The sequence below is a fragment of the Rattus norvegicus genome, chromosome 8 (assembly GCF_036323735.1).
Source record: "Rattus norvegicus strain BN/NHsdMcwi chromosome 8, GRCr8, whole genome shotgun sequence".
NCBI lineage: Eukaryota > Metazoa > Chordata > Mammalia > Rodentia > Muridae > Rattus > Rattus norvegicus.
In genome coordinates, this window is record NC_086026.1 from 22,565,971 (window position 1) to 22,591,260 (window position 25,290).

Genomic DNA, 25,290 nt, shown 5'->3' on the forward strand with positions numbered 1-25,290 from the left:
ATTAGTAGGTTTTTCTAAGTCTTTCAGACAATTGAAGGTACAGAGAAAACAGTATCATCAGCATCTGGAGTGAGAATCATATATCCTAACACATAGCCATGATCTGGGCACCTAGTACAAAAGCCTATGTGCAGTTCTAAACAATTGCTTTGTAATCAACAAGTGGCATTGAAAGTTAAGCATATAGAAGTATGAAGAGACATTTCTGAAACCCACAGTCAGAGGCAACGCTGCACAACTGCAGAGGATTTCATTCTAAAAAGCTGAGAAGATTCCTTCTAAGGGACAAAGAAGTCTTTTAAACATGGTGGGAGTAGATGCAGGAGGCTGCCATGACTTATGCAGTCTTCTTCATTAAATCTCACTTTCCAGAGCAGTATTCCAGCTGAACAAGAAGATTACATGATCCTCTACCAAACTTTTATTTCACCGAGGCAGTGGAGGTCAGAAACAATGTTAATTCCTTCAAGAAAGTAGCTTGACCACAGAGAAAGAAGTGGGAGCAAGTTTGAAAGCAAGACTTTGTTAAGTTTAAACAGCATACCCTTAAATACTTACTATACTAAGTAAACAATATTTACATGGCTATGGAGATGCATTTCTGTTCAAAGCTTCCCACATCTCAAGAAGCTTCAGCTGTTATAGTAATATTAACACACAATAGCAACATGCTATAGCTGATCAAGGTAAATTGCATGTTATCATATAATGCACATACACACACAGACACATAAACACACACATATACAGAAATATACATAAAAAGAGATTAAAAAATTAGAAGACAACCCTGAAGCTGTGCAAAATGATAAAAAGAATCACAAAGCAAACCAACAACTGAACTATCAGAAAATTAGATTATCAATCTCATAAACCTGGCTAAAATAAGGTAATGGAAAAGCTAAAATAAGGTGTGTAAAATGAATACAATGGACAAATTAATATTTTATATTTAATTAAATTACCGTTCTGTTTTCAATCAGAAACAAGAACTGAGATGAAAGTATAAAATCAGGATTCACTAGCACTGTATTTCTCCTGTAAGAAATCTTAAATAGTACCTGCTCTCAAACATTTTATCCTTCATTACATGATTTAATTTGTATTTATGCAGAATAATACTCTGCCACAAATATAGGCAGCATTTTCCCTTTCTATGGACCCCATGAAAGAAGCCCAAGCTAACCCAATGACTTGTTTGTTATAAGTAGTGTATCAATGAACAGAATACAATAATGTAAATCTCTGTGCTATGCTGACTTGGATTTAAATGACTTTATAGTTAAGAAATGTTGGGAGTGATGCCCTTCAAACACTCCATTATTGCTGTTAATAGTATAGTTAGAGTTAAGTATGACTGGGTTCATGGAAAATCCCCACCCAGCTGCAGAAGACTGATACAAATCTGGTGGTCAGGATGCCCAGTGATATGACAAACTTGTGATCTTGCTGAGAAACCAGCATCCTGCTGACATCAGTTGACCACAAGAGTGCTGTATCCTTGGCTTGCATAAATGATTCCCACTTCCCCTCCTTCTGTTACCCCTGCTATGGTATAAATCCAGCCTTGGGAAAAAATAAAATTTTCGCCTTGATCAGACTCTTATTTTGGCGTCCTTTTTGGCGTCTCTTGTCCCACATGCTCTCCTAGGTGCTCCCCAAGTTCCACTGACTGCCCTGTGGGCCAATGCAAAGAAAGATATGGTTAGATCATATGAGGCTTCTGTGATTAGTTTCTTGAAGTCTCCATGTGCTTCCATAGCAGCTTCACTGGTTTGTGCTCCTACCAGCAGCATATCCATGGTTCTTACTTTCTCACTAACATATTGGGATTTTCTTTTCTTTTTCATTACTTTTATTTATTTATTTATTTATTTATTTATTTATTTATCACAGTCCCCATCTCCTGCCAATTTCCAATTTCCATATGACCTCCCCCATATCCCCCATATTTGTGGGTATCACACCATCCTGGCACATCAAGTCACTGCAGGACTAGGCAATCCTCTCCCATTGAGGCCAGAAAAGGCAGTGCAGTTAGGGAAATGTGATCCACAGGCAGGCTACAGATTCAGGGACAGCCCCTGCTCCAGTTATTGGGGGGGACCCTCATGAAGACCAGGATGTACACATCTGCTACAAATGTGGAGGGGGTATGCCTAGGTCCATACTATGCTCACTCTTTGATTGTTGGTTTAGTTTCTGAGAGCCCTCAAAAGTTCAGGTACCTTGACTTTGTCGGTCTTCTTGTGGAGTCCCTATCCTCTTCGGTCCCTTTATCTTTCTCTGAATTCTTCCAAAACACTCCCCAAGCCCCATCTGAAGTTTGGCTGTCAGTCTCTGAATCTGTTTCCATTGAAAAGTGGAGTCTTTCAGAGGACAGTTATGCTAGGCTCCTGTTTTCAAGCATAAGCATTAAGAATGTCAGGGACTGAGGGTTGGGAATTTAGCTCAGTGGTAGAGCGCTTGCCTAGCAAGCTTGAGGCCCTGGGTTCGGTCCCCAGCTCCGAAAAAAAAATGTCAGGGACTGGATCTTACCCATGGAATTGTGTTGCAGTAACCTCTCCAGCACAAGTAGGAATACAAGCTCATGCCTAGATTGGGCAGATTTACCACTACAGGGTACTATTCCCCTGGCTACTATGAGATCCCTTAAAACTTGTGGTTTCTTTAGGCCATGTGCTCCACCTTCCCTCCACCTCTTCCTTTCCGGGCAACCCCCTCTCCTCTCTCTCTCTCTCTCTCTCTCTCTCTCTCTCTCTCTCTCTCTCTCTCTCTTTCTCTCTCTCTCTCCCCCAACTCTTCTGCTTCATCTCCCCTTCTCCTCCCCAATCATGGGTTCCTGCCTTTATTTCACAAGTTAAAATGGAGAGAAGGTTCTGATGAAGTCACCTGAGTCCTGAGTATTTGATTAGGCAGCCTTTCTTGCAGAACTGGAATTAGCATCAAAATACAAACAGCTCCAGGGCAATCCACAACTGGTTCGGGATCAAGTTAGGCCAGTAACTGGCTGGACATCACCTTTGTCCTTGCACACCTTGTATTTTGGTGGAAGGCTTTTGTGGATAAGTTGCTGTCCTTTTCCTTTCACTGAATTCTGCCTGACTACTGGTGGTGGCCACTTCAAGCACCACATTCCCACTCCTAGGTGTTGCTATTCCCACAATTAGGTGTTACCACTACAGTCGCCCCCTATAGACTCCAAGGGGACTACTTTTTCCCCCATCTCAGGTCTCTAAGACTGAAAACAAGCCAGTTGCCCCTCAACTGAAGTTGGGAAAAGAAAATGTGGTTCTTTTACACTATGGAATACTACTCAGCTATTAAAAAATAAGGACATGATGAATACGCAAGGTAAATGGATGCAACTAGAAAATATCATCCTGAATGAGGTAACCCAGACCAAAAAGGATATGCATGGTATGTATTCACAGATAAGTGGATGTTACCCATAAAGTATAGGATAACCAAGCTAGAATCCACAGAACCAAAGAAACCAAATAGCAAGGAAAGCTTAGGGGAGGTTGCTTGAAATTTTCTCAGAAGGAAACATAAAATAGTTATAAGAGGTGGCTGAGAGGAGAAAACTGGTTGAGAGAAGGAATGAGGAGAAAAGCAGGGTAGAAGGGTTTAGGTGTAGAGAAAACAAGGAAGAGAGAGTGGAAATCAGACTTAGGCATGGGTAAGGTGGGATAAGGAAGGGTAAGGGACATCTGTAGGACATGGTGGGTTTTTAAATTGCTTGTTTTCTTCCACTTAACCATTCTAGCAGATGTGAGGTGAAACTTTTATGATTTTAATCTGCATTTATGTTAAGGCTAAGGATGTGGAGCACCTTCTCACATAGTTATTAGTTTTTCCCCCCTCATTTTGAGCATTTTTAGTTCATTTGATACTTTTGATGGACAGGCTTAACTTGAGGTTTCATCATACATACACTTATGTACATGAAGGAAGACACTTCATACCCAGATCCTCATGTCTTAAAATGTTAACCAGTAAAGAAAATTTGTTCATAAAGAAATGGCTAATTTAATTCTGGGGTAAGAAAGATTGTTCTTTAACTTTCCTCAAGGTTGGAAACTAAGGAAACAGAACATAATACAAAACAAAAAAAACTGTGAAACACATGTTGAAGATACAACAGCACACTAAAGGAGTTCACTACGCAAAGAGAGAGAGAGAGAGAGAGAGAGAGAGAGAGAGAGACAGAGACAGAGACAGAGACAGAGACAGAGACAGAGACAATGATTTTCAGCTGGAAAATGAGATCACTTTGGATGATAAGCTAAAATCTAAAATAAATGAGTTTGTATTTACACAGAGAAATGGTAGAACCAAAGAGTAAACAAATGTGATAATCATGCTCATTAATCTGTTTAATCATTTCACAATATAATATACATACTTTGTACAATATAAGTGTATTTTTGTCAAATTACATCAATAAAGCCATAAAAGTAATGTATAATAACAACTTGCACAACAGAAAAATCCCAGATTATTTATTTCTGTATTATTCTTTCTTTTAAAGTTGTGTACCTTAAGAAATGTCCTTTTCTAGTAAATATCTGCTGAAATTCATAGTATGGAGGTAGGAGCAATGGTTGATTCTGATATGGAGATGCTGGATAAGCTAAGTTGCATTGATACCATTACTTCATGTGTGGGGTGTGTTACAATACTTATAGTTTCTTCTATATTTGAACCCCAAATTGAGAGCCCCATTTTACCATTAGAAAACATCAAAGAGAAGGTAGGCTAGAGAGACATTTTGTAAAATACCTGGTCCACATCAGGTCTCAAAGAAACCAAAGACAAGTCTCATTCAATACCTGTGGCTACTCCTAGCACTTTTCAGCCCATAGTTCCCTATTCTAAATCTCTCTATCTCTGTGGCTGAAGTACCTAACCTTGCCCAAGTTCTCCTTCCCTATTTAAAATGAGCCGTCTTGTGACCTGTGACAGATGGATACAAAAAAATCACAACACATTTTTTATGAATTTTTTATGAATGATTTTGAGTTTAGAAAAAAGATAAAAGCTTTGGGTATATTTATATTACCAGTGTTAGTAATCTGTACTGAAATTCACATTGTAGAAACATCAATATCAGCTACCAAATACAATGACTTTATGAAATTTATAGGCAAATGGATGGAACTGGAAAATATCATCCAGAGTGAGGTAACCCAATCACAGAAAAACACACGTGGTATGCATGCACTCATTGATAAGTGGATATTAGCCCAAATGCTTGAATTACCCTAGATGCACAGAACACATGAAACTCAAGAAGGATGACCAAAATGCAAATGCTTCACTTCTTTAAATGGAGAACAAGAATACTCTTGGGAGGGAATAGGGGGGCTAAGTTTAGAACAGAGGCAGAAGGAACACCCATTCAGAGCCTGCCCCACATGTGACCCATACATATACAGCCACCAAACTAGATAAGATGGATGAAGCGAAGAAGTGCAAGCTGACAGGAACCGGATGTAGATCTTTCCTGAGAGACACAGCCAGAATACAGCAAATACATAGGCGAATGCCATCTTAAACCACTGAACTGAGAACGGCACCCCCGTTGAAGGAATCAGAGAAAGGACCAAAAGAGCTTGAAGGGGCTTGAGACCCCATATGAAAAACAATGCCAACCAACCAGAGCTTCCAGGGACTAAGCCACTACCCAAAGACTATACATGGACTGACCCTGGGCTCCAACCTCATAGATAGCAATTAATAGCCTAGTAAGAGCACCAGTGGAAGGGGAAGCCCTTGGCTCTGCCAAGACTGCACCTCCAGTAAACGTGATTGTTTGGGGGAGGGCGGTAATGGGGGGGGGGGGAGAATGGAGAGGGGAACACCCATATAGAAGGGGAGGGGAAAAGGTTAGGGGGATGTTGGCCCTGAATCCGGGAAAGGGAACAACAATCAAAATGTAAATAAGAAATACCCAAGTTAATAAAGATGGGGAAAAAAAGAAATGTAAATAAGAAATACACGAGTTAATGAAGATGAAAAAAAAAGAATTTGTAGAGACAATATTCAGTGGGTAGGCATGACCTCCACTTGAGGTATGGGGCCACCCAGCCATCTTAAAAATATTAACCTAGAATTGTTCCTGTCTAAAGGAAACACGGGGACAAACAGTGGAGCAGAGACTGAAGGAAAGGCTATACAGAAACTGCTCTACAAGAAGATTCATTTAATTTGCAGACACCAAACCCAGACACTATTTCTGATGCCAAGAAATACTTGCGATAGGTGCCTGGCATAGCTGAATCCTGAGAGACTCTGCCAGCACCTGACCAATACAGAGGTGGATGCTAGCAGCCATCCATTTGATTGAGCATGCAGGCCACAATGGAAGAGTTAGGGGAAGGACTGAAGGAGATGAAGGGAATGCCAATCCTATAGGAAGATAACAATATCAACTAACTGGACATCCCAGAGCTCCCAGGAACTAAACCACCAACCAAAGACTACACACTGAGAGAACCATTGCTCCAGCTGTCTATGTGGCAGAGGATGCCTTATCTGGCATAAGTGGAAAGGGAGGCTCTTGTTCTTGTGGAGGCTCCTTGCTCCAGCATAGTGAGGCAGGAGTGGGTTTGTGGGTTGGGAAGCACACGTATAGAAAAAGGGTGGAAGGGAGATGGGTATTTGCAGAGGTGAAATCGAGAAGGGGAACAGCATAGGAAATGTAAATAAATAAAATAAATAACAAAAAAATTAAAAAAGAAAGAAAGAAAGAAACAAACAAACAAACAAAGAAACAAAGAAACAAAGAAACAAAGAAAGAAAGAGCAGTAGACTCATGTCTTCAAGTCCTAGCAAAAGCTATGCCTTTGGGTGAAAAGCATGGATACTGTTTCCTCTAAACAGATGGTTGAATATATCGGATAGAGGTGTTTTCAGCACAATTAAATGAATTTTTAAATCTATCCTTAGAAGAGAACCTAAGGAAACTCAAACTGTTCAGCTTGTGACTATGAGAATAGTTTAACAATCACAGATTCAATTGATTTTAGTTACTCGCTTTAGGCTTAACCTTGAAAACACATACAGAAGTCTGAACAAAGTTTGTCACTAACTTAATTACATTTGTTGTTAGCCTGACTATGACCTCAGTTTTGAACACATTAGAGATTTTGTCCTTTATAGAATGACTGTGCATTGACCTGCATGTCTTAATTTTCTTGAATAGTTTACAAGTTAGTAGCTTTTTCTAAGATTAGAATTTTGGTCTTATTTCTGATATGTTTGAGCCTTAATGAATTGAATTGAAGATTTTCTTTTGCATTAAAATAAAAATTTTAAGCATGCATAGAGAAACTGGGAACTTGACTAACAATAAATCCAGTTCACATAGAAACTGGAACCTTACTTTTCAGATCCTGTCAAGTGTACCGATATAGAATATCACATTTTCTTGTATAATTTAGTTTATTCAAATAGCTAAAGCTTAACAGAGTTAGCAAAGGCAAAGAGGTTAGGTAAATATCCTCCTGTCCGTTAGTGCAAACTTGAGTAGACTTTAGCAATTTATAAACCTTATTTATTAAAACAAATGTTGTTCTTTATTTAAATTTTCTAAAAGCTTGTTTTTCAACACAGTTAGTGAAGACGTAAGTGATGAGACATACATCTCTAATCTGGTTTATGTTTACCTGAGTAGTCATTATAAAATTAGTAATTTATAAACATTAAACAAACATACTTCATCAAATATATGTTGTTTCTTACCTAAAGATTTTTTTCTTTACTCTTGGTGTTGATCAGTTTGCAAACACATAAGGAATAGATGTAAATCTCTAAGTCTGCTTTTTAAAGTCTGTATAAACTTAGGAATTTATCGTACAAAAAATCCATGTTAATTTAAAATATTTTGGCAACCTGGTGTTCCCTCTTTGGTCTAAAAATGAAGATACAATGATAAGCAGAGGGCCAAGTAGCACTAAAGATGTTATTATTATTATTGGGTTAACTGTTTTGTACTATGTGATCATCTTAATGAAGGTTGTGGTGAAGTTTTATGGAATGTGCCCTTTTATTAACCTTAGTAAAGATGGCTACCAGCCACGGTTTGTTTACATGAAGATGAGGTCATCAGGCAAGATGGAGGCAAAGCACATGGTTTCCATTTAAAACCATCTATTTTCCTAAATAAGAGTTGAATCCAAGTTACATATACATTATATCCTACATATGAGTTGAATCACATATAAAGTAAGTTTTAGCAAATTAAGCTTATCTATGCACAGATTCTTATCTAGAAGCTTTTGTTGTAAGTTTTAAGATAAATTTTGTTACAGGTCTTTAACCATATCCAATGAACTTACAAATTCTGACATAGTTTATAGCATAATCTTAAGAGTTTTTTTTTTTGACAGCAGAAAAGATGTATAGATTAAAGGTTTTTTAAGAGTAGAAAGTAGAAAAATGTTAGGGATAAGACACGTTTGGAAGTATATAACAGTGAAAGTTTAGATATAAGAGGTTTGGGGACCATTTGTGAAGTGGCAGTTGTTACCATATAATAAAATTTGAAAATCAATTGTGCCACATTTTGGCCATCAATTGAGCTATACAGAGGTCAAGTCAGTAGGATGGCAGAGTTTTGGTAAAATCTCTGAGTTCTAGGAGTAACAATGGGCAGGTCTCAAAACAAACTCTGCCAGAGGAAGAGTTCCTATAAGCTCCAAGACGGATCTGAGAGACAGAGATCAGGGTCATAGGTAGGAACTCTGCCCCAGGGAAGATTTCAATATTAATATTGTAGAGGGCTGACATGGCATAGAAATGCTACAGAGTATAGCTAGCAATTCATAGGAGGCAAGGAGCTGTGAGAGACAAAGGTCGCAGTGTAAAGGGGGAAAAGTAAGTGTTTTAGTAGAAAGGAGCTGGGGGCTCACAGAAGACCAGAAACATGGAGCAAAATCATGAGGTGACAGATGCTGTAGGAGAATGTACCAAGCTCCAGGAGTCAGAAAGACTGGGAGAGATATGATGAGTGCCCAGAAGGCAAGGCAGGCTCCAAGAGCCGGAGACACATTTCACATAGAGGAGGAGAGGTGAATATTTAGAGTAGTTAGAGAGAAGAATCAGCTCAAGAAGCAGATTCGATAATTTGTAATCAAATTTGGTGGGTGGAAGAGCAATCGAAAACAAATAATCTGTGCGTACTTTAGGAAGTCTCAGGGCAGCTGCTTAGCTGGGAGAGGCTGGGTACCTTGGAAGTAGGCTCATATCAACTTCTTAACCCACATGATATTGCTTTAAGATTGAAAAATATTAAACATTTGAATTTTTCCACCTGTAAGAAGCTTACATTTGGAGCTGTCTGTGCTTCGCAAAACACATTCTATTTCATACGTGTGTGACTTTACCCATATGTTAAATATATTAATATTTTAGGGGTACATTTTTCCACCTCTAAGACATATGATTTGGTGTTGATAATTTTGTAAAAAAATGTTAAAAATCTAATCACAAATATCAAGTTTAAGTTTTATTTGAAACTTCCCTGCTGCCTTCCTGTGTAAGCACTAAAAATTGTGGTAGGAATTGAATTCTATCCTGTCTACAGCACTTCAGTTCCACATAGCACATGTGATGGAGGAGAGACCAGGAGACCAGAAAGACTATCCAATATGAACTTATCTTGGTTGGCATATAAGAGTGGTTCTAAAAAATGTCCATGTTCTAAGCTGGCATAGTCTGTCCCAGAGAAACAACCTTAATTATTTCTTGTTTACAGACAGGTTTCAAGTCCCTGCTGAAATATGTCATTTGCACTGGAGTCTTCAAAATTTGTTAAAGTATATTTACTGCCTAGCATAATCAAACCTTTATTTAAGACTGGTTCCTTAGGATCACTACTTCAGCCGTGGTTTAAAAGTGGCAGGGTCGGGCGGAGGCTGTGGCGGTGGCGGCAGAGGCAGCGGCGAGGGCTGGGTCGGGTCCGGACCGGAGGGCCGCGGCGTCTGAGGTGGAGGCGGAGGGAGGCGGCCGCTGCGGCCGCGGCGGAGCAGGAAAGATGGCGGCGCCCGTCCTGCTGAGAGTGTCGGTGCCGCGGTGGACCGGGTGGCCCGGTATGCAGTGTGCGCCGCCGGGATCCTGCTCTCCATCTACGCCTACCACGTGGAGCCGAAGGAGAGGGACCCGGAGCACCCGGCCCTCTGCGACCTGGAGACCTGGGGCCCTGGGTGAAGTGCTCCGCCGCCCTGGCCTCCAGATGGGGTCGAGGATTTGGTCTTTTGGGTTCCATTTTTGGGAAAAGATGGTGTATTAAACCAGCCAAACAGTGTCTTTGGACTTATATTTTGTATACTACAGTTATTACTTGGCATGACAGCCAGTGCAGTTGCAGCTCTGGTCCTCATGACCTCCTCCCATCGTGTCTGTGGTGGGGATCTTTGTACCTGGCCTACATTCTGTACTTTGTGCTGAAGGAGTTTTGCATCATCTGTGTCACCACATATCCTCCTCACCACGTCTCCTCCTCATCAACTACACACGACTGGTTTACTTGAATGAGGTCTGGAAGTGACAGCTACAGCCTAAAAGACTGACAGCCAGGGATCTCCACCCAACTGTCTCCAACACTTCTTTCATTAAGTTTATTTTGCAAGTTTTTTTTAAATTCACAACAGACACTTTCCCTGAGAATCTTAAACTGATTTTTTTTTTAAATATTGTAAATTAAAAGGGGCCCTAATCGCTTCTCGGCCTTTTGGCTAAGATCAAGTGTAGAAGGGGCCCTAGCTATTTCCTCTGTCACTCTTCATTTTAAATCTGATACAAATAAAGGATACACCCAGCCAATCAAAGACAAGCTTTACCTTTACCTTGAAGATGTCTCTGAGATAATAAAATGTAGCCCTAGCCCCCGGTCCTCAACCGTAAAGTGAGCAGCCATTGCTAGTAATTCTTTAATGTGTATAAATTCAATTTCAGGTATAACTATAACAAAATGTGATCATGAACATGAAAATATTTTAGAATAGATATTGTATTAAATATTGCCATGTTTACAATAGGTAATATGTTTTTAGCCGATGGATTTAAACCTGTAGATTCAATTAGAGTCCATTCGTGTGATATTTGTAAATAAAGGTAGAAACATTGGATCCATCCCTGCAGAACTCTCTGTACAGTTTAGTCGAAGAGTAGCGAGGGACTGTCTGCTCACCGGGACTGATAAACAGTGGAGGGAGTAGACGCAGACAGAACGTCTTGGGAGACGTGCTGATAGCCTTGGTGCAGTGTTGACAGCAGAAACAGGAGGGTGATTGGTTCCCTTCCATCTCCTACTCTGAGAGGAAGAAACTAAGTCTGAACATCCAAGTCAAGCTTGACTAGTCAGAACTGGATGGATCCGGACTTTACAGGATGTCAGGTGACTAGACCTTTTAATTCCAAGGTTCTCAGGACACTTGACCGTAGGAAGTGGATGTAGTCTTTGGAGAAAAACCGAAACCACTACGGCCTTTCTGGGCAAAGCCTCTTATAGAGTAGCTGAGCTCAGTAGAGGTGTGTTCCCTCGCTTCCGGTGCCAGTGAGCTCAGCAGTATTAGACTAAAACAGACACAAGTCAAATGCTCTGAGGTCAGTCCAGAGTGTTTCCCCTTGTCCTTTCTTCTTGCACTAAGGATTGTCAGTAAGTGTTTCAGAATCACATACTGAATTTGTAAACCTTAGGGCTGTTGTGAGGAACCGTTTGCTGACTCAGAAGAAACACAACACGTAGAAAGATCTGGAAGAGAAATGTGGAAACTTTGTCCCACTTCGGTAGCCACACAGAAGCAGTGAGAAGAAACCCAGAGGTGATCTGAATAAACCCTGGTGGCATAGCGACTGTGTTTCTCTGGTTAGCATCTTAAAGGAGATGTTAAAAGTGCCTTCTGTCTTAAATCTCAAACCAAATTATTCTGTGTGTTGAACTGGGGCAGAAGTATCCCTCCTTTCCTTCCTTACCGCGAAGCAGAGCACTTACATTCTACCAGAAGGGTCTGTGCAGCCATTGTATTCCTCGGTTTGAAAAGTGGCAGTGTTTTTGTTTATGATTTGGTTAATATGTTAAAAATAGGAAACTAGACAGCAAATTCTGAGACCGCATTTGTGGGGCGGTTTAAGACCTTCAGTCGTCACTGATGTACCATAGGATTTCTGGCTGGGACAGGTATAAAATAGGAATTGTAAAGCCCTCTTACTTAGGAGGTTCTGACCAGTGTCTTAAAAGACAGCTCAATTCCGATTTCATCAAAGGTGTTTCCCCATGAATGTGAACATTTCCGTGACTGTCTTACTGTGTACGCATTGTTGTTGTCGTCTGAAGTAGTTAAAGGACATCTAGAAAGTACTGAATGATATTTATGGTAAACCAAGTCCTCTTTGGAGAACTGTACAGTGAGGTCATTCATAGCCCTGTGTCCAGGTCTTCCAAGGCAGTGGAATGGCTAATAGCTGACTTCTGCTACTTACATATCAAGGCTCTGCTAGACATGTCCCTTGGGTCCCAATCCCAAATGACCTGTTCTGCCTTTTGTCACTCAGCAGAGTGGCTTTAAAGCTTGTCTTGACATTACAGATATCTCCAACTCTTACTCAAAATGTGCGAGGGTTCCATCCACCAGACCCTTCGAGGTTTCCCTTTGCTTTCCTAAGTCTTGGGAGTACCCACCATCATTGGTTGTTTGTTTGTTTGTTACATTCCTGTGACTTAATAGAATGAATGCCCCTTTCTCACTGAGAGTTAACAGGTGCTGTTGCAAAAACAGCATTTGCCCACCAGTGTGCTCTTGCTTGCCTGTGGTCCTGTCACTTGGGATTTAGATGCAGGAGGATCAGGAATTCAAGGTCATCCTTGACTACAAAGCAAAATAGAGACCAGCATTAGCTACAGGAGACCCTATCTTTTTATTTATTTATTTTTTTTTTTGCTAAAATATATGTTCTCTGTAAGCGAGCCTGTTGTGTTTTATTTGGTAGTTTTGCCCTGAGGGAATTCAGGCTTCTCTCTGTACCTTCTATTAAACTTAGTGGAGTGGGGGAGTAAACACTGTGTTATAAAACTGCTAATATTGTTCTGACCGTTTCAGATTGAGTATTTAAACACTGAAGAAGCAGGGTTTGGCCGGACCTGGTGACACACACTTGGCTGGCGGCCCAGCACTTGGGGAGCAAAGGCAGGAGGATCTCTGAGTTCTAGGCTGCCCTGTTCTAGATAGCTCCAGGACAGCCAGGGTTATATAGTGAAACCCTAGCTCAAAAAGCTACCCACAGAATAATAATAAACACTGCTAGTTGGCTTACAGGAAATACAGAGGGGCAGACTAGGGGAAAAATGACTCTTACAGTAATTCTGTGCTTCATGGGTTTGAAGTGATCCTAACAAAGGAAGCCTCTCATTTCGTAGCGACAATATTTGAGGGAGTAAGAGAAGTTCTGGCTAGGTGTGCTCCAGGGCCTGTGCTTGACTTGTGGGATTTCCCTTCGTCCTTTTCCACAGCTAGTTTCTGTCAAGGAGGGTAACTTCTGGTACAACTCAGGTTTAACTGGTTGCACTAGCTGTGTGCCAAGAATTATTTTTGTTCCATCTATGTAGCCTCTTCACCTCTTCTGTTGTGGCTTTTGTTTTGTTTTGTTTTTAAAGAGACACATGATCTTTCTCTGTAGCCTAGGCTATCCTAGAACACACTACATAGCCCAGGCTGGCTTCAAACTTGACATTCCTCCTGCTTTAGCCTCCCAAGTGCTAGGATGAGTGGTTCAAATTCATTATACATAAGGAATGGTGAAAAGCATTGACTTTTCTCATGTAAAGAGACAAGTTTTAGGGGCCAGGGAGGTGACTTAGCAGTTAGGAGCACTTGTCACTCTTGCAGAGGACCCAGGTTTGGCTCCAACCACCCACATGTCTGTTTAACAACCTTTGTTTGCAACTCCAGTTCCTGCGGACCTGACACCCTATCCTGGCCCCTGAGGGCACTGCATGCATATGGTGTGTAGACATACATGCAGGCAAAACACCCATGTATGTAGGAAAGTATTTCGTTTGGTACAAAAGATCCTTGTACCTGTGAGGTAAGATACAGGACAATAAAATTAATATTGTTGCTTTTTTGTTTTCTTTTATTTATAATTATATTCAAAAGACCAAAAGTGTAACCAGGCATGGAAACACATGCCTGTAATCCAAGTACTTGAGGAGTACAGGCAGGAAGACCAGAAGTTCAAGAGCAGTCTGGGCTATTTTGAGACTTTGTCTCTAGAAAAGACAAAGTTCAAACCACAGAGACTGCTCAGCAGTTCCTTGCTAGGCCCCAGCTGGTACCACCAGTTGATTCTGATGGGCACTGGCAAGTGTGATGGGTGACCTGACCTTCAGAGTCAGAAAAATGTCAGCAAAGTTCCCCACTGTCGTGTCCAGGAACCTGTCTGGGGCTGTGAACCTCACCCACTCCTGTTTCCTTCCAGTGTACATCCGTCAGTACACCCGCCCCTCTCCACCTTTTAGCATTTTCCTCAGTACATTCATGAATCCTAATTTTGTAAGAATGCTGAGTCAAAAGAGCAGAGTAGGATTCCAGGCAATATGACCAAACACACCCTCCCCCTTTTAAACTAACTGGCCCAGGAGAGGTGTTATGAGGCTGTATTGAGCATGGCCTAGATAGTAGGTGTATATGACCTGTGAAGTATGTTCCATCTAAAATATTACTCCTGCTTCAAAACCTCCTGAGTAAACATTCGCATAAAAAGGAGTTCACTGGGAAGATTCCCTCTTTAATATAGATAGAAATAGTCTTCATCAGAGATTTAGGATACCATTTTGCTAACTGGTAAATAAAAACAGATGTAAATATGTAAGAATGTTTATTTGTTGCACATAACTTTTTTGGTATAAAATAAATGTAGACATTACCTGTGGGGGAAAAAGAGTGGAAGGGTCATGTATAGTAGTTAAAATTTGTTGGATTAAAGACTTCATAATGTAACTGATTTATGTGGGCAGGACAAGGAGAGTTGGATAGTTTATATGGTTGTTAAATCACTGTAGCTACCTTGCTTGGATAGTAGGGTTCCTTGAGGATGTGAGAGAACTGGAGGGAGTAATGTAAAAATGCTCCTCAACCCTGATTTTCCTGAACAATAAATCTGTAACATTGGTGTGAGAAAAACAATTTGTGGAAGTAACAGCAGAAAAATGAAAAATACAGAGAATATGTTGCAGGGCTGGAAGTTACTTAGCTCAGACGGCAAGTGAGGTTGAACACTTAGAGTACTTTATAAAAAAATCCTTCATACCATATGAAAATCATTTTCACATCAGCTACACTGAGGGCTTATAAAACATTACATTGGCTTGCCTGTGGGGACAAACTCAACTGGAATAATGTGGAGGTTTCACTCTAGATTCCATTCTCATCTATGAAGATAGCAATTTTCCCTATATGTTGCTATGGATACTGACATTGGATTATCAAGTTGATCTACTTTCTGATATATTTTGGTATCTGTTTGCTAGTGGTTTCGATTCACTATAAAAATATAGCATTTCAGACACTTTTTTATAGCTATTGTCTTCCCTTATTAAATTCTGTTAACCTACTAGAGGCTATGTATAGATGTAATCTCTACTAACCAGAATGTAAAAGCTAAGTATCTGATTTGTAAACTAAGCCCATGTAGTTTCCATAAAAAGTAATCTAAAAATTACTGTCTATACTAATATTAACTTTTGGTTTAAATTTTTTTATAAAGCAAAACTATTTCTCTTTTCCCTAGTGGTAGAAAAAAAAAGTTCTTCTAAATGTTCTGTCGGGTGAAACACACACACACACAAACACACAGAGACAGAGAGAGACAGAGAGAGAGAGAGAGAGAGAGAGAGAGAGAGAGAGAGAGAGAGAGAGAGAGAGGAAAAGAGCAAAGAGCTCTCAATATATGAGGAATTAAATCCTATTATAATCCTTCACACAGTGTCTTCCCCTCTCCAAGACCTCCAAATATGTGAAAAGAAAACTCAACAGATCCTGTTTAGCTGCATGCAGCCCAAACTATAAAATTCTGAATCTTCTGTATCTCTTCTTATTTTTTTAAATTACCCAGTCTTAAAATTAGTCCTAAATATTAATTTTCTTTCATGGAATTTGCCCAATTTCAAATAGACTTGTTTCTCCTGGGCCATAGGAATAAGTAGAATATATTGAATAGCTGCTTTATAAGAAAGTAAGTATCCTTTTATGGCATGATTGTGCAGATATCAAATGAAAGTCACACAAGGAGTCATAATGAACTCCTCAATATCATGTTCTGGAAATGCAGAGAAATGGGAAAGTGTATTGCGTGAAGGAATTAATACTGTAGAAAATTCTGAGAAGAAAGTATTAGAGAGCCTGGGATGTAAGAGGACGTTGCTCTGAATGAGAGGATGCTATACAACGCTCGGGAAACCCAGCACCAGCCACAACTCTCCTGAAGGAACAGAGAAACCAAATCAGTGCAGTTGTCTGGGTTTGTTTAATAGAATGCAAATACATCCTACCCAGGACAGGCATACGGTATTTAAAAGCCTAGAGAAGTGATATGGTTCATGGTTCCGATAAGGAAGCACTAACAACCAACTCTTCGGAAGAGGTAGGTGCTCAGCAGTCTGTCCTGCAAGAATAAAAACAAGGAGTTTTGATCATCGATCCAAAAGTGGTAGAATCGAATGACTAAATAGTTACTACTATCATAAGACAGAAGATGGAGCTGTGTTTAACTAGAAAGAAAAAAATTACGGGCTGGAGAGATGGCTCAGTGGTTAAGAGCACCAGCTGGTCTTCCAGAGGTCCTGAGTTCAATTCCCAGCAACCACATCGTGGCTCACAATCATCTGTAATAAATTCTGAGGACCTCTTCTGACATGAAGAGACACATGAAGATAAAGCATTCATATACATAATATGAATAAATAAACTTTTTAAAAAGAAAATTTATATCTTTTGCCAGAAATGGATGCAAATGGAGAACACCAAATCGAGTGAAAAAGTCAGGTTCAAATGATAAACAGTGCACACTTTCTCTCATTCAATTATCTTCTTAGATATCTTCTCCTCTCTCTCCCTCTTCCTCTTCTCCTCCCCCCACCTCTTCTTTTCTCCTTCCTCCCTTTCCTCTTCTTCTCTCTCTTCCCCCTTCCTCCTCCTTCCTCCCTTCTACTTCTACAACTACTATAATAAAACATCCCCTTGCTTTCTTTTCTCCAAAAATTTTTTCTTCTATATTCTCTATTCTATATTTTATTTCTTCATTTTGGTCACTTCAGTTTCCAATGTTTTGAGTTTAAGAAGGCATCTGGCACTCTGTGTGCTTAGCTGTTGTTTGGTTTTCCTTCCTGAAGTCCATGAGATCTATGCAGGAAATGCATACTTCAGGAAATCTGCAAATGTCTGCTGAAGAGATTCATGTACCATATATAAAACAAAAGTAGAAAAATAGATTAAAAATGAAGAAATAAGATAAGTTACATTTCTAAAGGATGGCAAATTAAGATGTGCACAGAAGTTATTATAGCATGAGCATTTGCTTCTTTGGAGAAAACTCTGACATTTAAGTTTGGATATGTTGAATGATGGGAGGCAGTAAGGTTTCATATTTTTAGACAGCAGTAAAGATAGGCTTGGAAATGCACACACCCAACCATGGCTTTCAGGAAGTATTTAACAGAAACAAACATATCTAATGAAAAAATATGTGGCCCTTAACCTTGAATCATTACTAATTAAAATATAATTGTAATGAATTACAATGCTAGATTTTAGAAACATTAAACATTTGGTACAATGTAAATAAAATCACCAAGCATAACATCATGTATTATATAATGTGTACTTTTTGTGTATGTGTGTATATTGATTTTCAAGAATGTTTACTAAAGGTGATAGTAACAAGTAGTATAGTCAACTGTGTTTGTGCCATAGGTATATATAGTATAGTACAAAATCTTATCCCCTTCTGTAATAAAAAGTCTGTTCCCAGTCAACCTGCAACATTTGCAAGTCTGAGGTAGATAGCTATTAAGTGTGTGTAGCTTCTTTGTTGTGTTGATGGTGATAATATTGCTAATTTTTTATTTATTTACATTTCAAATGTTGCCTCCTTTCTGGTCCCTCCTCCAAGAGTTCTTCACCCCACTGCATCCACCTTTTTGCCTCTGAGAGCATGCTCCCCATTCCCACCCCTCTCACCCACCCACTCCCAACTCCCACATCTTCCTTCCCTAGGGCATCAATTCTCTACAGAATTAGACACATCCTCTCCCACTGAGGCCAGACAAAGCAGTCCTCTGCTATATATGTGCCTGGCGCCATGGACCAGAGCATGCATGCTCTTTTGTTAGTGGCTTAGTCTCTCGGAGATCACAAGGGTCCAGGTTATTTGACACTTTTGGTCTTCCTATGGGGTTGCCATCCTCTTCAGCTCCTTCAATACTTCCCTTAAATCTTCCTTGGGGGATTCCAACCTCAGTCCACTGGCCCACTGTAAGTATCTTCATATGTCTCAGTCAGTTGCTTGTAGGGACCCTCAGAGTGCAGCTAGGCTCCTGTCTGCAAGCACAACATTTCATATGTCATAGTGTCCCGGTTTGGTGTCTGCCCATGTAATAGATTCCATGTCGGATCAGTCATTAGATTGCCTTCCCTTCAACTTCTGCTCTATTTTTTCACTGCATTTCTTTTAGAAAGGAACAAATATGGGTCAAATTTTTTGAGGTAGTTTGGTTCCCATCCCTCTACTGGGAAACCTGTACCTTCAGGATATATGTCCCCACTCTTGGGCATTTCAGCTAAGGTTATCCCCATTAATTCCTAGGAGCCTCTCACATTCCAGGTCTCTGGAACTTTCTAAAGGTTCATCCTATCCCCACTCCAAATGCTTATTTCATTCTCCTAGCCCTCTGGGCATCTCTCCTGTCTCTCCCATCTATATCTGATCCTGTCCCCTCCTCCCTCCTGTCTCCTACTCAGATCTCTCCCTCCTGCTGCCTCCTGTGAAGATTTTGTTACCCCTTCTAAGGGGGATTAAAGCATACTCAGTAATGCCTTCCTCCTTTTTAAACTTCTTATGGTCTATGGGTTGTAGCATGAGTATTTTGTACTTTTTGGGGGGACTAATATCCACTTATCAGTGAGTATATACTATATATGTCTTTTGGGTCTGGGTTACTTCACTCAGGATCATAATTTCTAGTTCCATCCATTTACCTGCAATAATCATGATATCTTAGCTGAAAAGTATTCCATTGTGTAAATGAATCATATTTTTCTGTATCCATTCTTTGGTTGAGGGATATCTGGGGTGTGTGGCTTTAACAACAAGCCTGAAACCTTTTTACAAAGCATCTGGGAGCATACTGAAATACAGGGGTAAGTGTCTCCTTTCTTTTCAGCACTGGGGGACTCTAGGGTTTTATTTTCATTTCTAGGAACTACTTGATGTCTACTATGTAAATATCAAGATAAATTCAGGGAAGGATAAAGTATTTCAATTTTGAATTCAATTAGTTGTTTTCCAGAAAATTTCACTAAAATAATTATAAATAAGTACAGTTCCCTGAACTGAATACTTTTTATTTAGATTTGTAGTCAGTACTAAAGCATATCAATGGTTATGAGTATGCACTTATGTTAACAAAGTTTATCATGGGAAAAGTAAAACAGTGGACATACTTGTGAGCACAGCAAGATGAAAGAACTATGAAAAGGAGAAGTAAGCTATAGTTATTTGGCCTTAAGCAGCCCAAGGTACTTCTTTTCTATAGATTCTTAGTTCAAATGAGAATTATCACATTCATGGTCACTGCCTGAGAAGTCTGTTAATATAGCTAGATATTATATGTTCTAGAGATGGAAAAACTCAGTAAGTAGTAAATCTTACCTAGGCATGGAGGGTCATGCTTATCATCTCAGCTCTAGAAAGACTGAAGGAGAATTTTTACTATTAGTTCAATGCCAGCTGGAGCTACTTAGTGACATGAAACCCCCATATCAAAACCAAACAAAATCTATTACTACTGGAGAAAGATAGACATGATGGTATCTTAAAAATCAAATTTAGTCATTTGTCACCATTCAGTTACTCACTTTAAGCAATCTGATAGTCGCACTTAGATAAGTGAGGATCTAGAATTCAGGGCAAGCTTTTTATAGGATTTTGAGTCTCAAGTTGTGTGTTAATTAGAATCTTCGCTAGAGCTGGAAGTCAGGTCAACAAAGCTTAAAAATTTCACGAGCATTGAAATACTGAATCAACTCATTTCTGGAAATAAATCAGCTTAGAATTGTGAAGGGTTTAAGTAGTTATAATTATTCTAGAAAATCTGTAGATAGTTGGGGAAATTAATAACCCCAGTGGTCTGTATACACTTTTCAGGGTATTTTTTAAAATTATCTCCATCTTTTTAAAAAAATTCCTTCTTTTGAGATTATAATTTAAGTACATCATAACTTCCCTACATTTTATTCCTAGTTTGGTTAATCTTTTGTACTTTTCTTTTGTTTCTTTATATTATACTTTAATTACAATATATCTCCCTTCCTTTTCCTCCTGCCAAATCCTCCTATACATCCATCCCTACTCTCCTTCAAGTTCCTGGTACTTTCTTTAATAATTAATGGGTTATAATACAAAAATATTGAACTAAGTATGTTACAAACTTCATAGTAAGAAAGGTGAATTGGAAAACCATTCTCTTAATTGTGTATTTCTGTGTCTTATAAAGAAGTCTTTACGACCTTTTCCAATAGGGTGATCTAAAACAACAGCTAGTCTACCACTATAGTACATGGCCAGGTACTCTTTCTTAGATTGGTAAAACTCCTTTGTTGTTTTATACTGCTCCCATATTGGGTTTTTCGTTCTGTATTCAGCAAAATTATTGATTTCAAGAGATGAAGTGTCCTATGGGGAAAAGAACCAAAATGCTAGCATGCCAGGAGAATCTACAGACGTTGCTCTGGGCCCTTGCTTTCCCACAGCAGCTGTTTTTTTGTGTGTGTGTGGAGTGTTTTCTTCCCTCTGTCTAACAGCAGATATCCTCTCTCTAGGGCTATCTCTTCCTTAATGCTTTCATTATTTCTAGGAGGAATTCTTTGCCGTGTCATAATGTGCTGAGTCTACCTCGTGTTCAGATCCATGTTACAGAGTGCAAACTTTACCAAGCTAGAGAAGCACCTTGTCATTATATCTTCTCCTAATGTACCTATCACTTCCTCCTGCAAGTATGCTAGGAGACATGTCCTTTCTGACTTGGCAGATTATGTCCACAGATACCTCTCTGTATTTGGTGACATTCATATAAATGTTAATATATATGTCCATATACATTCCAAAACATTCTACCACTTGAAGTTTAAAACTTGTTGTTCTGAGTCTTTGTAATTTTCAGAGTGAGATTAATTTCACGATTGAGTAAATGAAAAAGGAATAGAAGGAAGGAGTTGTTTAGAAATTAATGATTTAAATCTTGACCAAATAAATGCTTAACAATCTTTTTCACTGCAAGGGTAATCCTTTGCATACCAATATTAGTTACAGAATTCATGTTTTCAGAGCATATACAGCAGGCTTAACATTTAGAAACAGCATATGTTGTTTTCATCGTATTAAGTTGATGGTTAATAATTACCATCAACTAAACCGTATTACACATATTAAAATTCATTCCCCCACAGACATCATTTTCTGAACTTATACTGGCTCCAGACAGTCTGGAACTGATTCAATTCTTTGGTCCATGGAAGAATTAAGAAACATTTATAACAGAAATCATAAAAACAAACTCAAATCATTCCACCTGGAGTCCATTTGTAAAGAAACATATGGCCAGTGTGGTTCGATGCTATCAGGAAGCTTCTGAAAACATTATACCACCATGACAACCTGCCTGATTATTAACAGAAATTGGTACTCACAGGGAGCAGCTACATTTCTGAAAGTTTTTCTTCCTTGGCTCTTAAAAATAAAAAGGCAGTTAATGTTAGAGAATTGGATGCCTCAAATATAATTTAGATTAGGTACTAAACAATGTAAATAATATCATTAGTGCACAAACAGAATGTTGACATATGTAGTTCATAGTTTTATAAAGTATAGAGGAGTCATTTGTAAGAGTAGAATGAAAATGTGTTCATGCATTTATCAATGATGACGATCTGATCATTAATAGTTTTAAAGAACACAGAACACACTCCAATTAATTAAACAAAGACTTTCTAGAAATTAATATAAATTTTAGATAAATACCACAGAAATGCACAAGTATATGGAAATTAGGGAAACAGATTTTGTTTGAGATACCTAAATGTTATTTGACCTTGAGAGGTTTATAACACTTAGGCAAATAGAGAAGGTAGACTTTGGAGATAGAACTCAAATTCACAGCTTTCCACTGATTGTTTGAGTGAAATAGCACTTTTACATAGTCCGCCTAATATATTTTTATTTCCTAATGAAAACTATGAAGTGTTTATCAACCTGTTGCAATATGTCTAGAGTCTACCAGGTACTTGGGAAGTGAACATTGAACATATTATTGGTCTGCAGCTAGGGGAGTTTATAAACGACATTGATACTCCAATACTGACCTTGCATGAGTCACATATGATAAGCATCTACAGGTAGAGGAACGAGCACAGCCTGTTCCTTATTTAGGAATTTTGAAAGTGGCTTCTCAAGCTACTCATAAATGAGAGGGGAGTTTTGCGAAATAGCAGCAATGAAAAAGGTATCAGTTACTTCCCTGCTTACTTCTGCACTCATGACCCACAGAGCCTTATGGTGTGACTAAAAATAGATAGGATAAAGACAAAATATGCTACATAATAAAATAATGACATTCACAGTATTGCTATTCTATTGTATATTGAAGGCTAGCCTTAGACCAAGTACCATGCTAAGGGCTATAAAACATATTTGTTCTTTTGAATTTTTTTTTTTTTGGTTCTTTTTTTCGGAGCTGGGGACCGAACCCAGGGCCTTGCGCTTCCTAGGCAAGCTAAATCCCCAACCCCTCTTTTGAATTTTTAGCATAACCCTGAATGTTGTTATTTACTGTTGTAATCCACATGCTTATTAGTTCTTCCATGCTACCTGTTTTGTTTATGAGAACTCAATATTTCAACTGGCTTTGGAGCTGGCGTCGGTTCTCATGGACTATTTCCAAAAGTCTGTAGTATACCTCAGACTGTGAGAGTAGCCAGCATAAGTAAATGTTAACCTCAAGTCCTGCAGGACCTCCTGGACAACAGTTGGTGTCCAACCAATGTGACATGATATAGCATCCCATTTAATATAATATATAGGACAGAATATTCATTAAAACATTGTTGCATGTTTTGTTCATACTGATATAGAAAGAAATTAAGTTAATTTCTGACTTGCCAACAAAAATGAACATAATGGTTAATCTAGAATATTAGGTTATTAGATTAATGGAAATTAGAATATTATGCAAGTACACCTCTTCTCACATCTGTGAGAGATATTCCAGGTTGATAAATTGAGGTAGAAAGATGCATATTGAAGGTGGTTGTCAAATCCTATTGTATAAGGTTTTTGGATTTTGTAAAAAGAATAAAGCAAGCTGAATGTAGCATTTATCTCTTTCTACCTTCTGACTACAGATACAGTGTAACCAGACATGTAACTTTCTTATCACCAAGTCCCCATCCAATGATGGTCAATAACCCCAAATTATGGATCAAAATAAACCCTTCTTCTTTATTTGCTTTTGTCACAGCAATAAGACAAGTGACTAATAAAAATAGTGCTTCCTAGAAGACCTTGAAAGGCTGAGGTTTACTTTCATCTAAATTAAATGGTTTATTACGCAGAAAGTAATTCAATTACAGAAGATCAGGGGTTTGGTGGAGGTATCAAAATATCAACAGTACTTTTAGTCTTAAAAGATTCTGTGAGGATTAACACTGTTAGGTGGTACAGGTAGAAATTGAGGACATTCAAGGCAAGTTTTTACAATTTGACTTGCACATTCTCTAGAAATACCAAATAGATTGTATGGCTAATCGTTCCTGTGTAAAGCCCATAATCTGCCTGATATGCAAATCTGCTGTGGCATTGCCCTCAATAAGGGGTCTAGGCAAACTTGTATGAACTATTTAATGTACTTTAAAGTTAAGAAACAGTACATCCTCTTTTTCCCATTCCCCTCCTCCTGCTTCTATGAGGATGCTCCCACTCCCACCCACCCACTCCAACACTGGGAAAACGAGCTTTCACAGGTTCAAGGGCTTTTCTTCCTATTGATACTCAACAATGCCATCCTCTTCTAAATATGTGGCTGAAGACATGGTTCCCCCATTGCGTATTTGCTGTTTGGTGGGTTAGTCCCTGAGAGCTCTGGTTGGTTGATATTATTGTTCTTCCTATGGGGTTGCAAAACCCCTCAACTCCTCCAGTCTTTTCTCTAACTCTTCCATTGGGCTTTCCTTGTTCATTCCAATGGTTACCAGCAATCATCCTAATCTGTGTCAGTAGGGCTCTGCCAGAGCCTCTCAGGAGACATCCATATCTGGCTCCACTAAGCAAGTACTTCTTGGCGTCAGCAAGAGTAACTGAGTTTGGTGGCTGCATATAGGATGTAACCCGAGATGGGGCAGCCTCTGGATGACCTTTTCTTCTGCCCCTGTTCCACTCATTGTCCCTGTATTTCCTCCTGTGAGTATTTTGTTCTCCTTCTAAGTGGGAATGAAGCATCCACATTTTGGTCTTCCTTCTTTCTTGAGCTTCATATGATCTGTGAATTTTTTTAAGGTATTCCAAGCTTTTGGGATACTATCTACTTATCAGTGAGTGCATACCATGTATGTTCTTTTGTGGCTTGGTTACCTCACTCAAAATGACATTTTCTAGTTCCCTCTATTTGCCTATGAATTTCATGAAGTCATTATTTTTAATAGCTGAATAGTTCTTCATTGTGTAGATGTGCTACATTTTCTGTATCCATTCCTCTGTTGAAGGGCATCTGGGTTCTTTCCAGCTTCTGGCTATTATAACTAAGGCTGCTATGAACATGTGTCCTTATTATATGTTGGAACATCTTTTAGGTGTATGCCCAGGAGTGGTGTAGCTGGGTCCTCAGGTAGTACTATGTCCAATTTTCTGAGGAACCTCCAGACTGATTCCCAGAGTGGTTTTACAAGCTTGCATAACCATGAACAATTGAGGAGTGTTCTGGGCTCATACCTAGTCAATTATGGCAAATGGATTCTTCTG

The 25,290-nt window shown here is 39.2% G+C and overlaps 1 protein-coding gene and 1 pseudogene across 1 annotated transcript; one reads left to right on the forward strand and one right to left on the reverse strand.

Moving 5' to 3' along the window:
• Positions 1–1,603: 1,603 nt before the first annotated feature.
• Positions 1,604–24,777, reverse strand: LOC134479967 (uncharacterized). Its single transcript, XM_063266261.1, has 5 exons — positions 24,525–24,777; positions 12,234–12,337; positions 11,198–11,320; positions 2,229–2,346; positions 1,604–1,677 (listed from the first exon to the last, which is right to left on the reverse strand). Exons 1-5 carry the CDS (start codon positions 24,775–24,777, stop codon positions 1,604–1,606), a joined length of 672 nt encoding a protein of 223 aa, XP_063122331.1.
• LOC134480120 (vitamin K epoxide reductase complex subunit 1-like protein 1) lies at positions 10,043–10,711 on the forward strand (annotated as a pseudogene).
• Positions 24,778–25,290: the final 513 nt, after the last annotated feature.